The 19,807-nt window shown below is 43.1% G+C and overlaps 2 protein-coding genes across 11 annotated transcripts in view; one reads left to right on the top strand and one right to left on the bottom strand.

Moving 5' to 3' along the window:
• FGGY (FGGY carbohydrate kinase domain containing) overlaps positions 1 to 19,807 on the bottom strand; it is a 325,601-nt gene that overhangs the window by 288,715 nt on the left and 17,079 nt on the right. For 2 of the 10 annotated variants that reach the window (XM_055725203.1, XM_055725210.1), the window contains exons 2-3: positions 6,061 to 6,152; positions 1,619 to 1,731 (exon numbers count right to left, since the gene is read on the bottom strand). The gene's annotated coding sequence lies outside the window, so the exon portion shown is untranslated. Of the gene's footprint in view, positions 1 to 1,618; positions 1,732 to 3,429; positions 3,566 to 6,060; positions 6,153 to 6,934; positions 8,618 to 9,180; positions 9,203 to 19,807 lie in introns of those variants that run through there. The other 8 variants (XM_055725212.1, XM_055725213.1, XM_055725206.1 and 5 more) reach the window with 7 other exon arrangements.
• JUN (Jun proto-oncogene, AP-1 transcription factor subunit) lies at positions 9,224 to 11,453 on the top strand. The gene has a single exon (XM_005440436.4). The coding sequence runs from the start codon at positions 9,848 to 9,850 to the stop codon at positions 10,790 to 10,792; it is 945 nt and encodes a 314-aa protein (XP_005440493.3). The 5' UTR covers positions 9,224 to 9,847; the 3' UTR covers positions 10,793 to 11,453.

Here is a 19,807-nt window from a genome sequence, read left to right as displayed (position 1 = left end):
GATTTGAACGGGATGTATTTCCCAACGCACTTCACCTCATGGCTGTGTCAGCGCAAGGGAGGGGACAGCGTGGGAGCAGGAAGAGGGCAGGACTGCCTCTTTTGTCAGCAGTGCCGGCCGAAAGCACTTGCGGAACTAAGGACATTGTGAATTGCGCTGATTTACATCTGCTACAAAGCGCTCCTTAGTTTTCCTTAAAAATGACTGCTACATGTATAGCATTTTAAAACTTAACGTACAAGTCAAAACAGGCAAGAAAGCTTAGGTGCAAATTTATTGGGTGGAAGTGTCCAAGGGGGGCTGTAAGCTTCACCTCCCCAGGACTGACAATACCCACTCCTGTGAGGAGGGCGTGGCTGTTGCACCCACCCGCTTCCCCAAGGGCTGTAAAACGTAGAAGAGTTCCTGTGTTTCACATGATCATCTTCTTGTCAAAGTTTTGGACTAAGTATCAAGGCTTTTTCTTTAAAAAAATCTACCTGTGTGAAACTGGAGAGGTGCTGATCACTGTGCCTCAGGTTCCCCCCTTCTGGGAAGCTAAACATGTAATACTTCCTCCTACACAGCATTTTTTACATTAACAACTCCAAATCATTGTCAGAGCCTCTCACAGCAGAGACTCTAAAGGTAAAGAAAAAACCAAACCACAAAACCCCTCTAAAAAAGCAGACACACAGCAACTGCAAGCTATTTGGTCAAAATGTCAGAGGGTGAAAATGGCATAAATCTAAGTGCCTGTATATGTTCTACACAGTCCTCAGTCAGATTCAAAATGCATTACAAAGCTGATTAACCAATAAAAACATCAATCATTGATATCCTAAAAGCAGATGAGGCCAGTAACAAATATTTTATACCAATAAATTAATCCCAGATCTTCCAGATGAAATTCCATTCTTTTTTTGTATCTTTTTTTCATAATGCATCTTTAAATAAAAATAGTTCATAACACTGGTAAAGCATTTAGTCCCCATAGATCTGCATGCTTCACTAGAACTTCAGTCTCATTATACCCATTTTACAGGCAAGGAAACCAAGCCACAGAGATGAAAAAAGTGATTAAGGGTCATTCAGCAGGGAGGCAAAACCAGGGAAGACTACAGATCTATCCCATTTGAGTTTATTCTGTTCTCCTGGTTTTCTCTGCTAGTATAGAGAAAATAAGTTTACTTCTCATTAAACTCTCAAGGTTATGTCAAAGAGATGAACAAATTTTTGTTCCACTTTGTAAATTCTCATGGTTGTCCTGAAGGGATATATAAGCCCACCACTACTGCTACAGGGTTAGGCAAATATTTTGCAGACCAATAACAGATGTAAAATATACCACTGTTCTTATTAATATTTACATAATAATCTAGGGCTGAAATTGGCTATCATTGAATTGACCTCAGATCTTTGACATAAATGCCTATTTGAAGCACCTGGCAATAGGCTGTAAGCATCCACACCCAGAACTGCTTTGTCTGGGCTTGCAGTTTTGCCAGCCACACAGCTTCTCCTATACTGACTGTAAGGAATGCAGTAACTGGAAAACATCAGCACAAAACATGCTTATATAGAATAAGGCTACGTTGCTCTTACAACACACGTGCATAACCTCTCTCACATGACTTACCTGAATCCATGGCCCGCTCTTAGCTGAACAGAAGCCTCTGCAGATATGAGCACACCGCAGCTGGTACCCAGATCTCTAAATACCATACAGCCATTTTTGCCTAGTTGTGCTTACTAGAAAAAACAAACAACAAAAAAGTAAAATTTAAAAAAAATCTGAATTTCAATTAGCAGCCATCACAGCCCTTAGGCCTTTGCTTTATTATTGTCCTTTTATCCTAAAAATTTTCCTTGATCTCATGAACTTGTTTCTAATATATTCAAATGTTATGGCTTTTTATAAGTTTCATATGTTCTTAACAGACTGTGTAAACAGTCCTGTGAGCTGACCAATGCGCCTGCCAAATGCACTGCTGGCTGCTCACGCAGTACTGCTTTCAGCACACATGTGAACAGTGGTCCTGAACCCATTATAAAAAGAAAAAACCCAAGATCTCAGGTAAGGATCGATACTGATTCTGGACTAAATTTTTCATCTCCGTTTCCTTCTGAAACAAGGGAACATATAGACACTGCAGTGTTGGCAACTGGATACAATTTTTACCAAAGAAGAGAGGAAAGAACATCAATTTTGAAAGTTTTGAGTATCCTGGTTGTTCTCCTACAGAAGTCCTAAGGGGCTGCTGTGGACAAGTCTGGGATATTCCCATCCTGTGAAGGGACAGGGCTGCCCAGACCAGTGGGGAGCAGCTACGCAGTCGCTGTGTGATACATCAGCTGTGATCAGAGATCAGGTTGTTTATTATTAATCAGACAAGACTGAGGAAGAGTAGCAGTTTAGTAGCATCTTCTTGAAAACTGAAGTCTTCAACTCGTGCTTTCAGGTACTATCCTACCCAGGCCATGCCCTTTCCTCCCTACAAGGCCTTCCTTGGCTATTTGGCAACCCTAACTGCTCCCACACCATGACTCCAACACAAATGACTGTCATCCAGAGTAAATGTTTCCATTTGAATTACATGAACAGGCACTCTGTAAACTTCCCCACAGGCTCCGCCACTATAATCCCTGGGAAGGAACAAACTGCAAGACTTTCACTATTCCATCCTTTCTCTGTTTATTGCTGCTACTGTCAGAAACATGAATTCAGACAGGTGTCCTTACATCTGTCAGCCACTGGTGACATTCAGTAACAGAAATTCACTATGTCCATGCCTGAACCCACAGCACAGAGAAGGAAAGCTTGACTGCTCACTGGAAATCCCTCAGCTCTATGGTGCTTTACACTAGGCTTTTTTGGTCTCACGCAGTCCTGCTTCCTTTCCTTCTCCTGTTGCAAGCACCGCTTTATCCCAGGTTGCCAGGAGCCTACTGTTCCAACAGCTGCTAAGACAGAGTGAGGTGTCAATTTTGACAGGATGCCAAATTTTTTATTAATCAAAAATCCAAGCATTTTGTATTCATTCAGAGACCCTAATCAAAACTGAGCCATTTTACTAAGGGCTCTGAATGGTTAAATCCAGTTATTCTGAGGCTTTCAGTCACAATTGGCAACTATGTATCAATGCAGTTTGTTGCCACTATTTACTTTGTGTTTATTGAAACAATAAAAGGCCAGAAAAACTAACTTCAGTTCTCCAAAGTGAAACTCCACCTCAGTAACATACAAGCAAATGCACACTTGCAGTGGAATCTTTGTCCCCAAACACATTAAATATCTTTTCAAAGGTGTTCACTTGCCTTCCCACCACTCAGCATTAGTATGCTTCTATTTGTATGGTAAATTTTTTCATGCGACCAGTTCGCAATGCTGAGCACAGCCGTCTGCTTCCCATATGCAACACATCCTCCAGCGCCTCCTCTACTGCTTACCTTCACTCTTTGGGCTCCCACTGTGGATCAACTGCTATTCTGCCAGCCTCCTTTGTGCACAGAGGATTTTTCCGACAGTAAGCTCCACAGGATGGGAACTTTGCCCAATACACTATCTCTCAGAGCACCGGCTATGCTATGGCATAGAAATAATGAACACAGAGACATTAATGGTGTGACATTTAGATCTGTAACATCCTAAAAACCATGCGGAGCAAGGCCCCAGGGCTCCTTTAAGATTCATCTCTAAACAACGTAGTTAATTTCTATTTGGTCAGTTTTTTGATCAAAAATTATAATATACATACAGCTGTTTGAATAAAAAAAGATATAGTTCATTAGTTATTTGAAAATACAGTTCTGAGCACTTGCAGTGACCACTGAGATCCTCTATAAAGCTAGCTGGGAATGGGACAAATAATAGTCAGAAACCTAGTATAACTATTGGGTAAAGAGATCATCCTATCCACTTTAGAAGACAACCATATCAAATCTTTCATTCGTGTGTTGCTGTACATAAACGTCCAGGGTTTGAATTGCTCAGGCAGCATTCTTAAGAAAACAGAAAATATTTTTAGTGGTTCCTCCCTTACTTCTGCAGTCTTCCACTGTGTTTATTGTGCGGCTGTCCTGCCCCAGAGGTAACCCAACAGGTCTTGCAAAGTCTCCCAGCTTTGCCCCACCTCCATCGTTCACAATCTTCTCTCTCTAACCTACTCATTTTCCTTCATTCCACAAACTATTAGTTTCAAAGAAATTCAGAGATTAATTAAAATGATTGGTGGGATGAGTAGGTGAGGGGGACAGGCCAAAGGGCTTGACAAGAAGAAAGATGAAAAGGACTAAATGCGTATAGCTTGGTTATGCGATGACTAATTGAGGGTGGAGGAGATGGACATGATATTCATTTACAAGTGCCTATAGCTCTGAAGAGCATTTTTCATGTGCAAACCGAAGACTAGCTCAAGAGTAGCTTTCGGTCTTGTTGTACAGATCTGGTTCCAGGGTCCTTTGCTTCAAGCTGTGAGTCTCACTCTTCCCCCAGCCTGTGCATTACCAACCCCCTCCCTTGTATCCTCATTTTTTTTATTTATTTTAAATTTCAGCTCAGCTTTCAGCCAGATTTAGCTCCTGTGTCTCTACCTAGCCACGTGAGCTCTACTGGGAGCAAAGAGCAAAAGGAGAGGCCATGGAAGCTGGGGGTGGATGAGGTGGCACCTCTTTACCACACCTTGGCTGCTTCGCTGCAGACTTAGGTGGACTTGAGCCGGCTATGAAAACACACCTTGAGGAACCAGGGAAGAACTGTGAGCAGAAGCACCTGTGAATTATTTTACTTCCACTTAGCCTAAAGAAACTCTGTTCCTTGTGCCCTCTCACTCCCAGCTTCTTTTACTATGCTCTGATGTAGTAAATAGAAGAAAAACACTTGCTCCTTCTGACTCTTCAAACTCTTGTCTCCCTCAGTTGGGGAAACCTGCTCTATACTAATTCCTTAAGCAATTGGGGAAACCTGTTCTGTACTAATTCCTTCAGCAAGTGAAAAGCAGTACAACAACATCCACTAATTCCCACTCTCAGTCATTTTTATGCAGAGGTGAGGCAGGATATCACATTTGAAAGCATGAAGTAAAACCAAAAAAAAGAAAGAAAGAAAAAATCTATATAATAAAAATAATTGTCTATATAATAAAAAGATTGTGGTAACATCTCTGATGAGGGGAAAAAGCAAGATAATGCAATATATCTAAGTTTAAAGAAAAATAAAAACTACATGGAAACAAGCATTTTCTTTCTGCAAGTAATGTTTCCAATATAAAAGAGCAGAAACTGTCGGGGGTTTTTTTGGGTTTTTTTTTTTTTTTTTGTCAAATGGTCCAAAAATAAGCCAAAAGCATTTGTGATAAAGGAGTGAAACAAAATAACAAACCCATTTAATCCTGGACACCAAATATAATTTAGATGGATGTGGTATGTATCAGAAATTTTAATTTGTCCCTGAAAAGCCATTTAATTATTCAGATTATCTGATTGCCTCAGTGAGTCTTGTATTGATTGATTAGAGAACTTTATAAATCAAAATCTGCATTACTGCTGCTCAACACATCTGCCCCTCACAGCAAGAGAGATATATAGTTCATTTCCAATCCCTACCCACAAGTCAGTTTATTGAGACATGTAAATGGCTATGGTTTATAAATGGGTTGGTAAGTGTTCTTTCATACTACTAAAGGAATATTTACTTAAGGATGTCAGGAAAGGGGTAAAAAAAAAAAATAGCCCTAAAGTAATAGCTGCTTAATAAATCAGGGCATAGTCACCAAAATTCCCAGCTTCTTGGCTAACGGCCACGAAGGATCACCGTCTCTCTATTCATGGGCCCCACTTCTGATCTGCAGCACTCAGTGAGTCTCAGGTGGTGATCTTGGGGCACTTGGCTGAAATCTAAGCTGAGACCTCTGCAAGCGCCTGCTCACCAGTCAGTCCCGAATTAGGCAGAAAATCCCCTGGGAGCAGCAAAGAGCATTTGTCTTTGATTTCAGAGCTCTCCTACTATGCACAACCTTTATGACCAGCTTGACTGTGTACTGCTAGCCTCGACCAAATAACCTCTAAGTGAGTGGCAATTACCATAATGAGTGGACTGACGGGTGGGTGTCCCCCATAGCTACAGGCCTCAGTAGCAACATGTCTCCAGCAAACTGGAATGTCTAGTCCTGAATCTGTAAGAGGAAGGAAGTAGAAAACTAAAATGAGTGGAGGATTAAAATAAATAAAAAAAATTAAATTACTTTAAATGAATCCCTCCAGCCCGATCAAACACTCACTGAAGCTAATGAAAAACTTTCATTGATATAGTGGGGCTGAACTGGACAGACTATAAAGGCACAGTTTTTCAGGTTATACAAATACATATTAAATAGAGTGGTTAAAGCTATACTGGCTATGTTCCTTGTAGTCTTAACTTGGCTTTCTAGGACTAAAGAAACACACAAAAAAAACCCCAAAAAGATAAAACAAAGAAACAAAACTCTAACAAATAAAATATGTCAGCAATTAATGAGAACAAACTTAATTAGTATTATTTGTCTATACAGAAAACTGACTAAAACAAATTATTTGCATGGTTTCCTACATAACAGGATCTGAAAAGAAAAAACATACATTTTTTTAGCTTAACTTAAAAATAATTCTTATTTCACAATAAAAACTTCCACACAGCAAACTACTTAAAATTCACGTCTTACATTTCTCCAGAATTTCTTCCTTGCATAGACAAGCCTTTTACAAACATCAAAACTGCACGCTGACACAACAGAGACAGATCATTTATGGACTATCTCTGGGGATTGTTAAGGCAGCAAGGACCACCACATCAGGTCTGACTAGATACCCTATCTCTTAACAGGAGCTAAGAGCGGATACCTGGAGAGGCACACAAAACCAGGGCACGCACACAGCCATTTTGCCTCGGGATGCTCTCCCAGGCACAAGCCATTAGTACCTTTGGGATTTCCAGAGTCAAAGATGCACTGCCTTCATCTAATCACTTTAAAATTCCTCAGTCCACACAGTGCTCTTGCCAAGGAGTTCCACAGCTTAACTACAATTCTGTGAAGACATTTCTCTGGTTTACTCTGAACCTGCCAGTTCCATTTGATGCCCCTTGGCTCTTCTGCCAGAAGAGTCAGTTGCTGGCCTCTATTTATCTTACATGTAAAGATTAAAAAGGAGTTAAACAACTTCTAGCATTCACTGCATTAATGAATTTCAAAGATTTTCTTATGCATATGCAATAACTTACTGCTGTTTGACTAAACTATTTGCAGCTGAAGCTACAGTGGCAGCCGAGTAGTTCGAGTTACCTGCAACACAGACAGGCACTGCCAACGTCAAGGCTGCGTGTATGCCAACAGCACACAGCAAGCCCCCACTTTCCCAGGCAAAACTTTGTATTTCATGTCATGGAGTTCACACAAACTTAGAAAGAAGTGTATATATTATTTGCATAATTCCAGTTAGCATACAAAGCAGCACTAGTGCCCACCATGTGGTCGAATGAAGTCAGGTGGGCACACCAGAAAACAGAGAAGAAAAGCAAAATTATCAACAACTACAAACAGGGGAGCCAGACCTTCACTTTTCTTTCACAGCTGCTTGCATTTCTGTTTGCTTCATTGTTGCTTCCTATACTGTAACTGATAATTATGTCATTATGTCTAGGAAAAAATAGCACTGCAGAATTTGAAAGTGCATTTTGAAACCTAGACATAAGTTTGTCAGCTTCACATATCAAAGTGATTGAACCAGGTAGACCAAGTTCTTCACTGACATAAAAAGCTGGACCATCCTACAACAGCAGGTAACAGCTTCGCGTTGCAGGCATATAGAGGGATACAGCAGTCCACCTTCAGTCCTTGTCCTACCCCGTATTGTCACTGCCTGGCCTTGAATAGCTGCTGCACTTTATTCTAGAGGTAGCTGCCTGTCAGCATCAATATGCACACCTCCCAGAGAAGGGGTTGTGCGGGCTCGGTGAGGAGGGGGAAGGTAAAAATAATGACCCCCAGCAGTAGGGCACAGCTTTTCACTAGGGCTGTGCCGTGCTGATGCACGCCACGCTCAGCACGACATTACAGCAAACCACAGGTCACCCATCTGTTGCTCCGAGGTGAACATGCCAGCACAGACTTTTCTCCTCGAACAGGATCCTTCAACTCCAGCTTTTATTTTCCCTCCCCACTAACCCGTACTTCCACAGTAATACTAGGGCACTCTTTCTAAAATTAGGCCGCCGCTGTCCCCTCCCCTTGGAGGACGAGTTTAGAGAAGCCCATCTGGAACCAGACTTTTTCCTGTCAGGGTTCATTTCCCCGGCTCTGTTCTCCTGGAATGTTTTTGAGACCGAGAATTGCCATCTCCGAGCTAATGGCACAGCCATGCCCCCGCGGACACCCCCACCGCGGCCGGGCGGTACCGGACGAGACACCTATCACCCAACCCCAGCTGTCCCGTTGGGAAGGGGGGGGAGGGGCACAGGGCCGTCCTCTGCCCCACAGCAGCGCGGCTCAGCGTCCTCCGCCCGGCCAGCGGCGTTGGCGGAGCTCTAGGAGCCCGGGCCGCCCTTCCCGGCCGGCGGGGCTCCCCTGAGAGCCGCCGGCCGCGTCTAGAAGGCAGGCGAGGGCGAAGCCTCAGCCGCCGCCAGCCCCAGGCACGCCTGGCCGGCGGGGCGGGGAAGCGCTGGGCCCCCTCAGCGGGGAGCACCGCGGGCGCGTAGGCGGGGGCCGCCCCGCGGCGGTTGGTGCCCGCCCCGGCCCCGCCGCGGCCAGAGCACCACCCCCAGCCCTGCCTGGAAGCCGCACGGGCGGCGGGACGGCGGCGAGGAGGGGAAATCACGTGAGGCCTCCCCCGAAGCGCCACCTGAAGGGCCGTACCACCGGCGGCGGGAGGGGGGGGGGGCGGAGCTGGTGGGGAACACACACAAGCAAACCAACAGGCCGAAACCTGCCGGCTCCAGTCCGCCGCAGGGAACGGCCGACAAACAAATAAACAAACGGCGGCGAAAACAGGCAGGGAGCGGCAGCGGCGGGCGGGGGCCGAGCGGCGGGCGGCCCCTCCGGCGGGCGGTTGGTACGTGGCCGTTAAGGAGGCGCCGACAGTGGCCAACCCCGCTCGCGCTCTGGACGCGGTAACCAGATATTCAAAAACAAGACGTCAGCCCACAATGCCCCGAGCCGCCGCCAGCATTACCTCATCCCACAAGGCCCCGCGCCGGCGCTAAGAAGCTTCTAGGGGCGGGGTGGCCATGGCGACCGGCTGATATGCACCGGGCCGGGCCAGCGGCCCGCCTCCCCCGGGAGAGGCGGCGGCAGCCAATGGGGAGCCCGCGGGGTGACATCATGGGCTATTTTTAGCGGGCTCCCGGTCGCTGATAAGTGAAGGGCTCCACGCCGGGAGCGGGCTCAGAGCGCGGGGCGGGCGGGCAGGCAGGCGGCAGCGCGACTTCGGCCGCCGGGGGGAGGCGAGCGGAGCAGGCACTGCACGGCCAGCACAGCAGCGGAGCCGGGCAGGGCGCGCAGGAAGGCGGGGAAAAAAGTACTCGCGGCAACTTGTGCCGGCGGAGCAGCGCGGCGGCCCCGCGGCGGCGGCAGCAGCAGCAGGAGGGCGGCGAGGCGCCCCACCGCAGCCCCGCGGGCCAGGCCAGGCGGGCTCTCAGCGCGGCGGCGCCAGGCACGGCGGGCCCGGCCCGCGCCGGGAGGACCCTCCTTGCCCCGGCGCAGTAAGGCTCTGCCTCCTCCTTCCCCTCCCCGCGCGGCCGGGAGGCTTGAGGCGGCCGAGCGCAGCGGGGCGCAAGCGGCGGCCGGGCAGCTTCTCCGCGCTGCCGCAGCTCCCGGCGCCACTCCGCGGACTCTGTTCTATGAGTGCAAAGATGGAGCCTACTTTCTACGAGGATGCTCTGAACGCCAGCTTCGTGCCGCCGGAGAGCGGCGGGTATGGATATAATAACGCCAAAGTGCTGAAGCAGAACATGACGCTGAACCTGTCCGACCCATCCAGCAACCTGAAGCCGCACCTGAGGAACAAGAACGCCGACATCCTCACCTCCCCCGACGTGGGGCTCCTGAAACTGGCCTCGCCTGAACTGGAGCGGCTCATCATCCAGTCCAGCAACGGGTTAATCACCACCACGCCAACCCCGACGCAGTTCCTCTGCCCCAAAAACGTTACCGACGAGCAAGAGGGGTTCGCGGAAGGCTTTGTGAGAGCCTTGGCGGAACTGCACAACCAGAACACCATGCCCAGCGTGACCTCCGCCGCTCAACCTGTGAACAGCGGCATGGCACCTGTGTCCTCCATGGCCGGCAACAGTAGCTTCAATACAAATTTGCACAGTGAGCCCCCGGTGTACGCTAATCTCAGCAACTTCAACCCCAACGCGCTCAACTCCGCACCTAACTACAACACAAACAACATGGGCTACGCACCTCAGCATCACATAAACCCCCAGATGCCGGTGCAGCATCCCAGGCTTCAGGCTTTGAAAGAAGAGCCTCAGACTGTACCTGAAATGCCAGGGGAAACTCCTCCCCTGTCCCCTATTGATATGGAGTCGCAGGAGAGAATCAAAGCCGAGAGAAAACGCATGAGAAACAGAATCGCAGCATCCAAATGCCGGAAAAGGAAGTTGGAAAGGATTGCCAGGTTGGAAGAAAAAGTGAAAACTTTGAAAGCCCAGAACTCAGAGCTGGCATCCACTGCCAACATGCTCAGAGAACAGGTTGCACAGCTTAAGCAGAAGGTCATGAACCATGTCAACAGCGGGTGCCAGCTAATGCTAACACAACAGTTGCAAACGTTTTGAAGAGACTGTCTTAAACGAGAACTGTGATATCGTGGTATAACTAAAACAGAAAACCAAAAGTGGTAGATGCATAAAGCTAATGGGAAAAGCTGAAAGGCTGAGTCCTGCCTGTGCTCTGCAAAGCGCATGTGTGGAAAGACTGGCAAGCCTTCAGCTTGAGTTAGTGAAGCGGCCGGCACCACTCCGAGAAGTGCTGTTCCTGCTCAGATCAGATGTCAGATCTTCGTTTAACATTGACCAAGACCTGCATGGACCTAACATTCGATGATCATTCAGTATTAAAGGTTAAACTGCAATAGAAACTGTAGATTGCTTTATGTAGTATTCCTTAAGAAAAAAAAAAGTGGGAGGGAGGTTTGTGGGAGGCTGATAAACAAAAAAGAACTATTCTGCCTGCCTTCAAGTAAATTGTGTATGTACATATCTTTTTTATTTTATTTTATGAAAGTTGATTAATGTCAATAAACTACTTCATGACTTTGTAAGTTATTTTTATGTTGTTTATTTGGGCACTGCCCAGTATTGTTTGTAAATAAGAGGCTTTTTTTTAGCACTCTGAGTTTACCATTTGTAATAAAGTATAATTTTTTAATGTTTCTGTTTCTGGAAAAATTCTAGATGGTTCTATTATATTTAAGAAAAATAAAATCATTAAAATGCATTTCCCCCTCACACTTTTTTTTTTTTTGCTAGTGCCCTTTGTGGTGAACTCTGAAGAGTAGGGATTATGTTAAACTTACTCTGTAACGATAGGCATGTCCTGAGGAATGTGTGAGGAGAGGGAGAAGCTAGATCCTGATCGCTCAACTAATACAATTTTTGGAGTTGTCCTGAAGTTGTAGTTCCCAGTCATAACCTGACTAGCTTGCTTGCCATATTCTAGCGGCCCAGTTTAATCGGCTAACTTCAAGCAAGTTGTGGAGGGGTAGAAAACCAGTGTATGAAATAGCTCTATAACTGGAGCAACTGGCTACTTGATCTGATGTGCTTTTTATTAAAGCCCTCAAGAAGGTAAGGCAAGCAGCTGTACTTCAAAAACAAACAAAAAAACCCCAAACACCACCACCACCCCCAATAAAATAGGCTGTATGCTTCAAAAATAGAAACATTCACCTTTATTCCTATGTTCCTTCCCAGAAAGGAGGTGATCCTTGTTTTTAATACTTATGACAATGCTGCTGTTAACAGTAAAATAATTTTATAACCCTCTCCCTACCTTTAAATCACTTCTCTTTTGGGTGTTATTGTGGGTTCTAAACTTTTTAGCAATAGAAAAGCTGGGAAAACTGAACCTAGTGGGAAATCAAAAGAGCAACTTGCTGAAAAACAGCAGCTCCTGTTGCTTGTTTCAGCAACTTGCTGAAAATAGCAACTTCTCTGGCGCTTCCCATGTTTTTTTTTTTTTATAAGATAATCTTGATTTTTAGTACAAAGGCAATACAAATACATACCTTAGAAACATGCTACTTAACTCAGGGCAGTGGGGGAGAAACAATTCTACCATGATTTTCAATACTGTACCTAATTAATTTAGTTCAATAAACATATTTGAAGGGAGACCAGATGTTTTCCTGCTTGCCATTTAGAGCCAAACAGCTAAGAGAAGATAGATACTATAAAAGACAACCAGAAAACATTAGAAATTAATTATTAGTGAATACTAACTTTTCAGAGCAGGCAGTCTTAAAAATTTCTGTTTTTCCTTAAAATAGGAATAAGCATAATTTTAATTGAAGTGACAGTCTTGTTTAAGGTCAAGTCACAAAATGACTAGATAATTGGATAGATACACTGTTACCAAGATCCTATCCTGAAACTTGCAACTAATGTGGGTCAGTTCCTTACAGGAAGCATGGAAGTATTTCTCCTCTAAATTCCCTCCCCTTGTATACATTTTATCACACGAGGGGTCGTTCTAACGTTTAAAATATGGTAATCCCTTCCACATCATAATCCAAGTGTCAAGGTAGGCACTGTTCAGGTGGTGTTTGCTGCTGTCAGAGGAATACAATTGTAACAACACCAACCAAACAAAGGGTTACTAGGAGGATACTGTAGTTTGCCAAGAGTACATTTTGCTGATGTCAGCAACCCGGAAGGTAAGTTGATTTTGACCATATGTAGGAATAGACAGCAGAGGGATAATACACAGCACTGCTGGGTGTGGTTTTACAGGGATTTAGCAAGTGCCAACTAGCAAAATAAGCAGGGCAAGGAGATTAATTACCTGCAAAGGTGCATGTTTAACTCTCAACAGTGCCGGGTTATGGAATAGATGTTACTAGCAAGCATTTTGCTTAATCACCTAATTACGTAAAAAATAAATACATTATATAAAATACTATGTTAATTAAATACAGCTGAATGACAGTCTGCTCCACCCTATCCTAATACGCACACAGACATTTAGCATTGCAGTTATGTGTTTTCTCTCTCAAGTTCGACATTCTGTAGTTCAGGCTAAAAAGTCACTGAGGAATAGCACTACTTGTTAAGCGGGCATCATCTGGTGGGTTGGTTTCTGTGACACAAGTTACTTGACTTGGTCTAGTTCAGGAGGTACTCGTGTCCAGTCAGAGAATTTACTGTCAAGCAAGGTGGGTTTTAGTGCCAGTTACGAAGTTTCACAAGGAGAGGAGAAGCAATTTAGGTGAACCCTTTCTTTGGTCTCACATCTCGTTTGAGGATCAGGCCTAAGACAGGGCAAAGTAAGTTTATATTCCTGCTACCTCCATCTGTTTTGTAAACAGTGTGGTGGGCTGTGAGCCTGTTGCTATCTGGTTCACTTCAGCATAGATGAAAATTCAGCAATCTGAGTATGTTACCAGATCACTCAGTGATCAATACGCGCAACTGTAATGAAAAATGTGAGTGCATTTGTATGTGGTGAAATGCAAAGTTTTAACACTTACTTAACTGCCAAGATTAAAATTGCCTAATGGACTATGTGCCTTACTTCTATAAGGAATAGTCAGTTCTCTCCGAGATACAGAGAAACTCTCTTTTTGTTGCCCCAGCTGTACTCACAAGGGAATATTTTGCAAATAACAGCATTGTGAACATGTATTTTGTTTGGCTGTGAGTGTTGTCAACGGATTCAGGAAGTGAAGTCAGAAAAAGGCAGGGTTTCAAACAGGGCAGGCTACACAAATGCCTAGGCAAAGAGCCTCTAATCAGAACAACATGTTTGGGACACACAAATATTAATTACAATTTGGGTCTGTATTAAAACCAACAAAACCCTCACACTTTACCCCGTGAACAGAAGTAAGCTACAAGGGGAGTTTGACTATGATTGGATTTAAAATTATACAGTGAGTAAAGTACTGGTCATTACAGAAATAACAGTAGTAATCTAACTTATTTTATGGTGGGGAAGAGTTACATACCAGCAAGTTTCAATCTCAGAACACAGTAGCAGTTTAGAGTCCTGATCCTTCAATTGCCTACATATCTGTAGGTCCAAAAAACACTAACCTCAAAACACGGCTGTAGGTCCAAAAAACACTAACCTCAAAACACAGCGCTTCAAATACCAGCCTAAGGCAGCACATAACCATTTAACAATGAAGTCTAGCGACCAAGGGACATCTTAGCTATCCTTCCATTATATAGAAAGATGTGACCAAATACAGACAATATCCCTCCAAACCTATGTGAAAAGTGACCAACAGTTTTGTCTCACACAGAAGCCTGAGAAATCCACTACAATAATTACTTTCTGAAAAAGTAAATAGGACTTCCAATGAAGTACATTACTGCATACACATTAGTGATCTTATCCCCACAACGCTGCAGGAAGCAAAGAATCTAACTTACAGGTACCTAGGTTACTGTACAGGAGGCTTACATCTTGTACATAGTATCACACAGCACGTATGGCCACTGCATGATGGGGTGTGGAGCCTGAACCAGTGGCAAAATTGGAAGTTACAGAGCTGGATCAGCATGGTATTTTGCCTGAGTGAATAACCCTGACCAAGGCTCTGGAGTTACTAACGAGGCAGCATTACTGAATAGAGTGCGGAGGCAGATGGACCAGCTCAGGCTGGAACAAGCTTGGGCATCAGTGGAGTACACCATGGAGTGCGGTGTACTGTGTCCATGAGAAGCACAAAAGCAGAACTTAAAAAAAAGAAAGAACACTTATCTTTAATATCAAGCCTAGCACCTTCTCTGTTCTCCATCTCTTCCTCCCTACACCTACGCCCAAATCTTAGGTATAACAGCATAGAGTTACCCACATCAAGAAATGCAAACCAGTCCAGGCAAAGTTTGCTGTGTAGAAAAAAAAGTTGCAAACATCATAAGTGAACATAAAATATTGCCAACAGGCAGATGGACAGCAAGCAAATAATATTTTAAAGTAACATATACACAAACCCATTATGAAACAGAATAGACTTTAGCAAAATCTAGCATTAGCTTAGGGACAGGGGAAGGAAGGTAGTACTAGCTTTACAACTAAAGAAAAGGAAAATTCAAAACTTAGGTGGTTTGCTTTCTTGAGAAGGTAATTCTTCCAGAGAAGCGCTTGTTCTTTAGAATTACATGCACTGCCAGCACCAGTGTCTGCACCCAAGGACTGGTGGCAATCGTAATTCTACACATATACATCATTGTTGACATGAACATTATAATACAGCCTCTGAACAGAGAATGGTGCTTCTTACAAAGAAAACTTGTAGAATCATCATATAATTTACCGTGAAAGCCTCTGACGACTTAAACAGTTTTAGAGTGGTTTTGCACAGCAGGGCCCTCTTTTCCAATTTTGCACATTATTCTTTGCAGGACATTTTTGTTAAGGAACAACAGAACTACAAAAATAAAATTAAATGTTCATCACGGTCCCTTCTGTCCTTAAATATTCTGAAATACTACAAACACAGTTACAATGGGGAAGAAAGGCTTTTTTTAAAGTTAATTAAAATATTAAAAACACTGCTAATTTTATTAGTTATGGAGTAACAACAGACACTAGGGGAAAACAAAACAAAAGCCTAATTCAGAAAAATGAGTAAAGTGAGTAACCTATTTTTGAAATCTTATACAGAACTCGATAGGTTATGACTGATCTGATTAATCCAAATCTCCATAAAATACCTAGAAACTAACTCTGTAAACAAAAGTGGAGGAAGAACTAACACTTGTTTTCCTCAGTCTCACAATTATTTTGTGGTTTTGTATTCTCCAAGCAATCTTTAGGTTGATTCCTTAAACAAAAGGACCAGTAACTTGCTAGAAATTCCCCTGGACTGTGAACTTTGTTCCTTACTCTCTTCTAAATTAAAACCAATTCCCGTGAAACCTGGTAGTATAATAACAGCAAAGATGTGGGAAACAGGACAATTCCAGCAGATGGAGCTCAAAAGCAAACAGTCCTGGAACAAGCTACACGAATGCCTTTTTCGCTATTCGCTCAGATAGTGTAGTAACCAGAAAAGTCTTCAGATGAAACCTGCTATCACACCAACATACTAAAAAAAAAATACCTGAAGAATTCAGGGAAGCTGTTAAAATTAATCACTGCAATGAGTAGGGAGATCCTGCATCATTTTAATCATAGAATAACCACTGTTATTTCAGGGGACTCTAAGGGTTCAAAACCGTCCATCCATGGCTGTTTTTCTGAATTCTCACCCACGATGATGAATTAGTGGGCATGACTTTTAGATGACTGCTGTTATCGTGCCTTTTATGTCTCAGAACACAAGCTGTGAACACACACACAACGGAAGTATAATCCAGTGAACGCTGTTATTCAAAAGCACAAAGCCATTCACATAGCACTCATATTGAAAAGAGATAACTTAAGTTTTGAATCTCCACTGAATGGATTACTGGTAGGTTTAAAAGCATGGCCTAGCACTACCAAAATTGGAGCCTACCTTTTTCAAGTGATGCAATTCTCAAATTTGCTGACCTCTATGTGACTGCAAATCAAAGTGCCATGGCACCTATAAAAAGTTCATTTTTCATTTGTGTCCAAAAGTAGTTTTAGAACTTTTAATGGTAGTAAAAATTTTGAGTGGCTGCACCTACCTTGCAAGTTCTGGTTGCTTATTTTCACCTTGAGAAATGGAACACAAGAAGATCCTTTTTAAATGAAGCTATATCACTTTAAAGATACAGCTCAGGATTTATTCAGTTTAACTTCTGGCACCTAAGTTATCTAGGTTAGGAGGCACCACAAGTTCTCTTTATGGTTAACAGAAAAGCACAGGCCTCTTCAGAGAGTGATTTGGGTAAACTAAATTGCTAATTGGAAATGCCTGTATGTCAGCAGTCTACTTTTTTTAATTTAGGAGCCTCTAGTCAGATAGGATGAAACCTATAGGGTTTGATGATTATCTGATTAGAGTCAGGAGGGACTTCCTTCTACTAAACAGAAAAGTTCTGCAAACATCTACCACGTGTTAGTGATGAACAAATTTCCGTATGCAAAGTTTTACTCTACTACATCATATACATAATGTACGCTCTTTTTTCCCTATATGAATACTAAGGTATCCCCAAACATTAACTGTTCAAAACTCCTTACAAGAAGCCATTAAAAACAAGACTTACTATGAACCCTCTAGTGGTGTCTTAGGGCCACAATCAAGATGTGATCTTTATCATGCTGAATAATCACCAAGTGTCTGACCCAGTTACCTGAAGAGGAGAAAAAGAACCCAAATTCTCAAAGCAAAATCCATTTCTAGTTTTCTTGTTTAGTTCTGCTATCATAAAGGTTGTCCGTTCTCCCTGCTTCCTGATAAAGTACTTCTAAATATATATATATTCTAACTAGTTAACAAAGTGCTTTTATATGCAAAATTACATTAAAACTATGTAAAGCTATACAGCAAGTACAGCTGACTTCAGGACTGACAGTACAAGAGTTCACAGTTAGTCTACAGGAAGGTTGCTGACCAAAGCTAACTCTTCAAAAGTTAACAGCAAAGCTTCCTTCTTTAAATGATGGAATGTAAGCAGAATTTAGTGGTCTTTGCCCAGGTTTCCTCTCCTTGAAGCAGAGGTTTCTAACGCGTATCTTTCTAGGGCAGTGCAGGTACCAGCACATCTTTCCCTAATTTCCCACTACATCAGTTTTCAGGGCTGTGACCTGTGAAAAGGCAGGCTGCTTTTCTCTATGCAGATTTATTTGTGCTTTTAATCCATCAGCTTGGTTAGAGACTTCTGAATTTTTTTTCCCACTTCTGCACCCCCAAAACCACCTAAGCTTAGTATATTTAGGGAAGTGCCCCTGACTAAGCTTCACAAGTACTGACAGCTTTTGCTTCTGTGTAATTTTGTGAAAGTAACAATATAGTTGACCAATTCAATTCTTTCTCAAAATGTTGATTGACAGTTACAAGTCCTAAAGATGCTGGATATACCAGCTTTGGAAAACAGGCAACTGATAAATATTGGAAAGAAAACACGTTTAAAAATCATATATCTTCTTACATTGGGAAACAGGGATGTCAGAATTTCCAGAGCAGAAAGAAAGAAAGAAAATGAGCAACAGCAAAACATTTTGTCCTGAGAGGTTTTTTTCTTATCACAAATTTGCTTACCCTCTGACTAAACACTTATTTTCATAAGAAAGTTACATAGCTCTAGCTCTTTAAAACTGATGGTTCCAAACTGGTACGCAAGTATACACCATGTTACTTTTCTGATGTAACCTGGGGCCTTGCTGCACGACTCTGGGTAGCTTTAGCTGTGGTGTTTAAAGAAGCTACCAATAAAGCAGTTTAGGTTTATATGCCAGTTTGTAGGCTGCAGTAGCTAAACAGCTGGCTACTACTCCTACAAGAGCTGCTGCTGCCAGGCGAGCGCTGACAGATCCGCCTCCTGGCCTTAGGGAGCTCAGCTTTGATGTGTGTAAGCATTTTCTTCACACCGGTGCCAGCTTGAGCAACCAGCTTTTCCCTCCTCCTTTGCCTCTTCTTTTCCACTCCCTTATTTGTGCTGGTAGTGCTTTTTGGAATATTGCAGGATACTTATTTTAATCTGTATTGCTCCCCTTATTCTGTTAACCATGAAGGTCTACAAACACCTGAAATGATGGGGGGCAACAGGGGAATATAAATATAGGTACAAGCAGTAGGGATGTGGCATCTTCTGAAAGAAATGCTCACAGCAATCTTCAAATTACCACAGATTGAGTCATAGCTCTTAAATTCATTCTTCCCAATTTATATTACGCTACAAAAATGCCCAGGCAGATTTTGCACCAGTTCTACCAACTTAATTTGAATTCACACTTTTGGTTAAACAAGCTCAACTTCCCATATGGACAAAACTATAAAACGTGGTTTGACTTTCACAGTGAACATTTTTCATGCACCCATTAACTTGAACAAGAACTGTGAGTCCTTAGTGTACCTGCTTTATGGAACTGTTTTTGTTAGATGACTAACTCTATGCATATATATATTTAAAACACTTTAAAAGGGCAGTGAGGTTATTATTCAAAGTCTTATAAATGGAATTTCTTGCACATGTTCCTGATATCAGCTTCCATGTCTGTTTTGAATTTACTTACAAAATACACTACCACACCCAAAATTAGTTTCATGCTATTTCCTTGCCCCCCTCTGTTCACTGTTATCATTCTTATGTGCAGAAATTGCTTCTCTGTTTTTCACTGGACAGGAAATGCCAGACTGGCAATATGAGGAAGGCCTGGGTTTTAACTTAATGTTAATTGTTGTTGCTTCCATGGTTATATGTCTATGGGTTGAATGTGGCATCTTGATTAACGAAATGCTCTCACAGTTAGTATCTGTAATACCTATTTGCTACTAGCAAAGCCAGTTACATTTCCAATCAAACTCTGAGGGTAACAATGGCAAACTATGGTGACAAAAGCAAGAAAGTAATGAGCTCAGTGAATGAAAGACCTTACAAAGTTACTCTCTGTTAGAAACAGCTCCATTCCCAAATGTGTTGCAAATAGGAACACCAGCAGCTCAGCTGAAGAATAGTGCCATGTTATTTTCTGTAGCCTTTCTAATGGTA

This window comes from Falco cherrug, chromosome 12 (genome assembly GCF_023634085.1).
Source record: "Falco cherrug isolate bFalChe1 chromosome 12, bFalChe1.pri, whole genome shotgun sequence".
NCBI classification, from domain to species: Eukaryota; Metazoa; Chordata; class Aves; order Falconiformes; family Falconidae; genus Falco; species Falco cherrug.
Note: the sequence above shows the minus strand (reverse complement) of the source record. Positions and strands in the feature narration are given on the sequence as shown.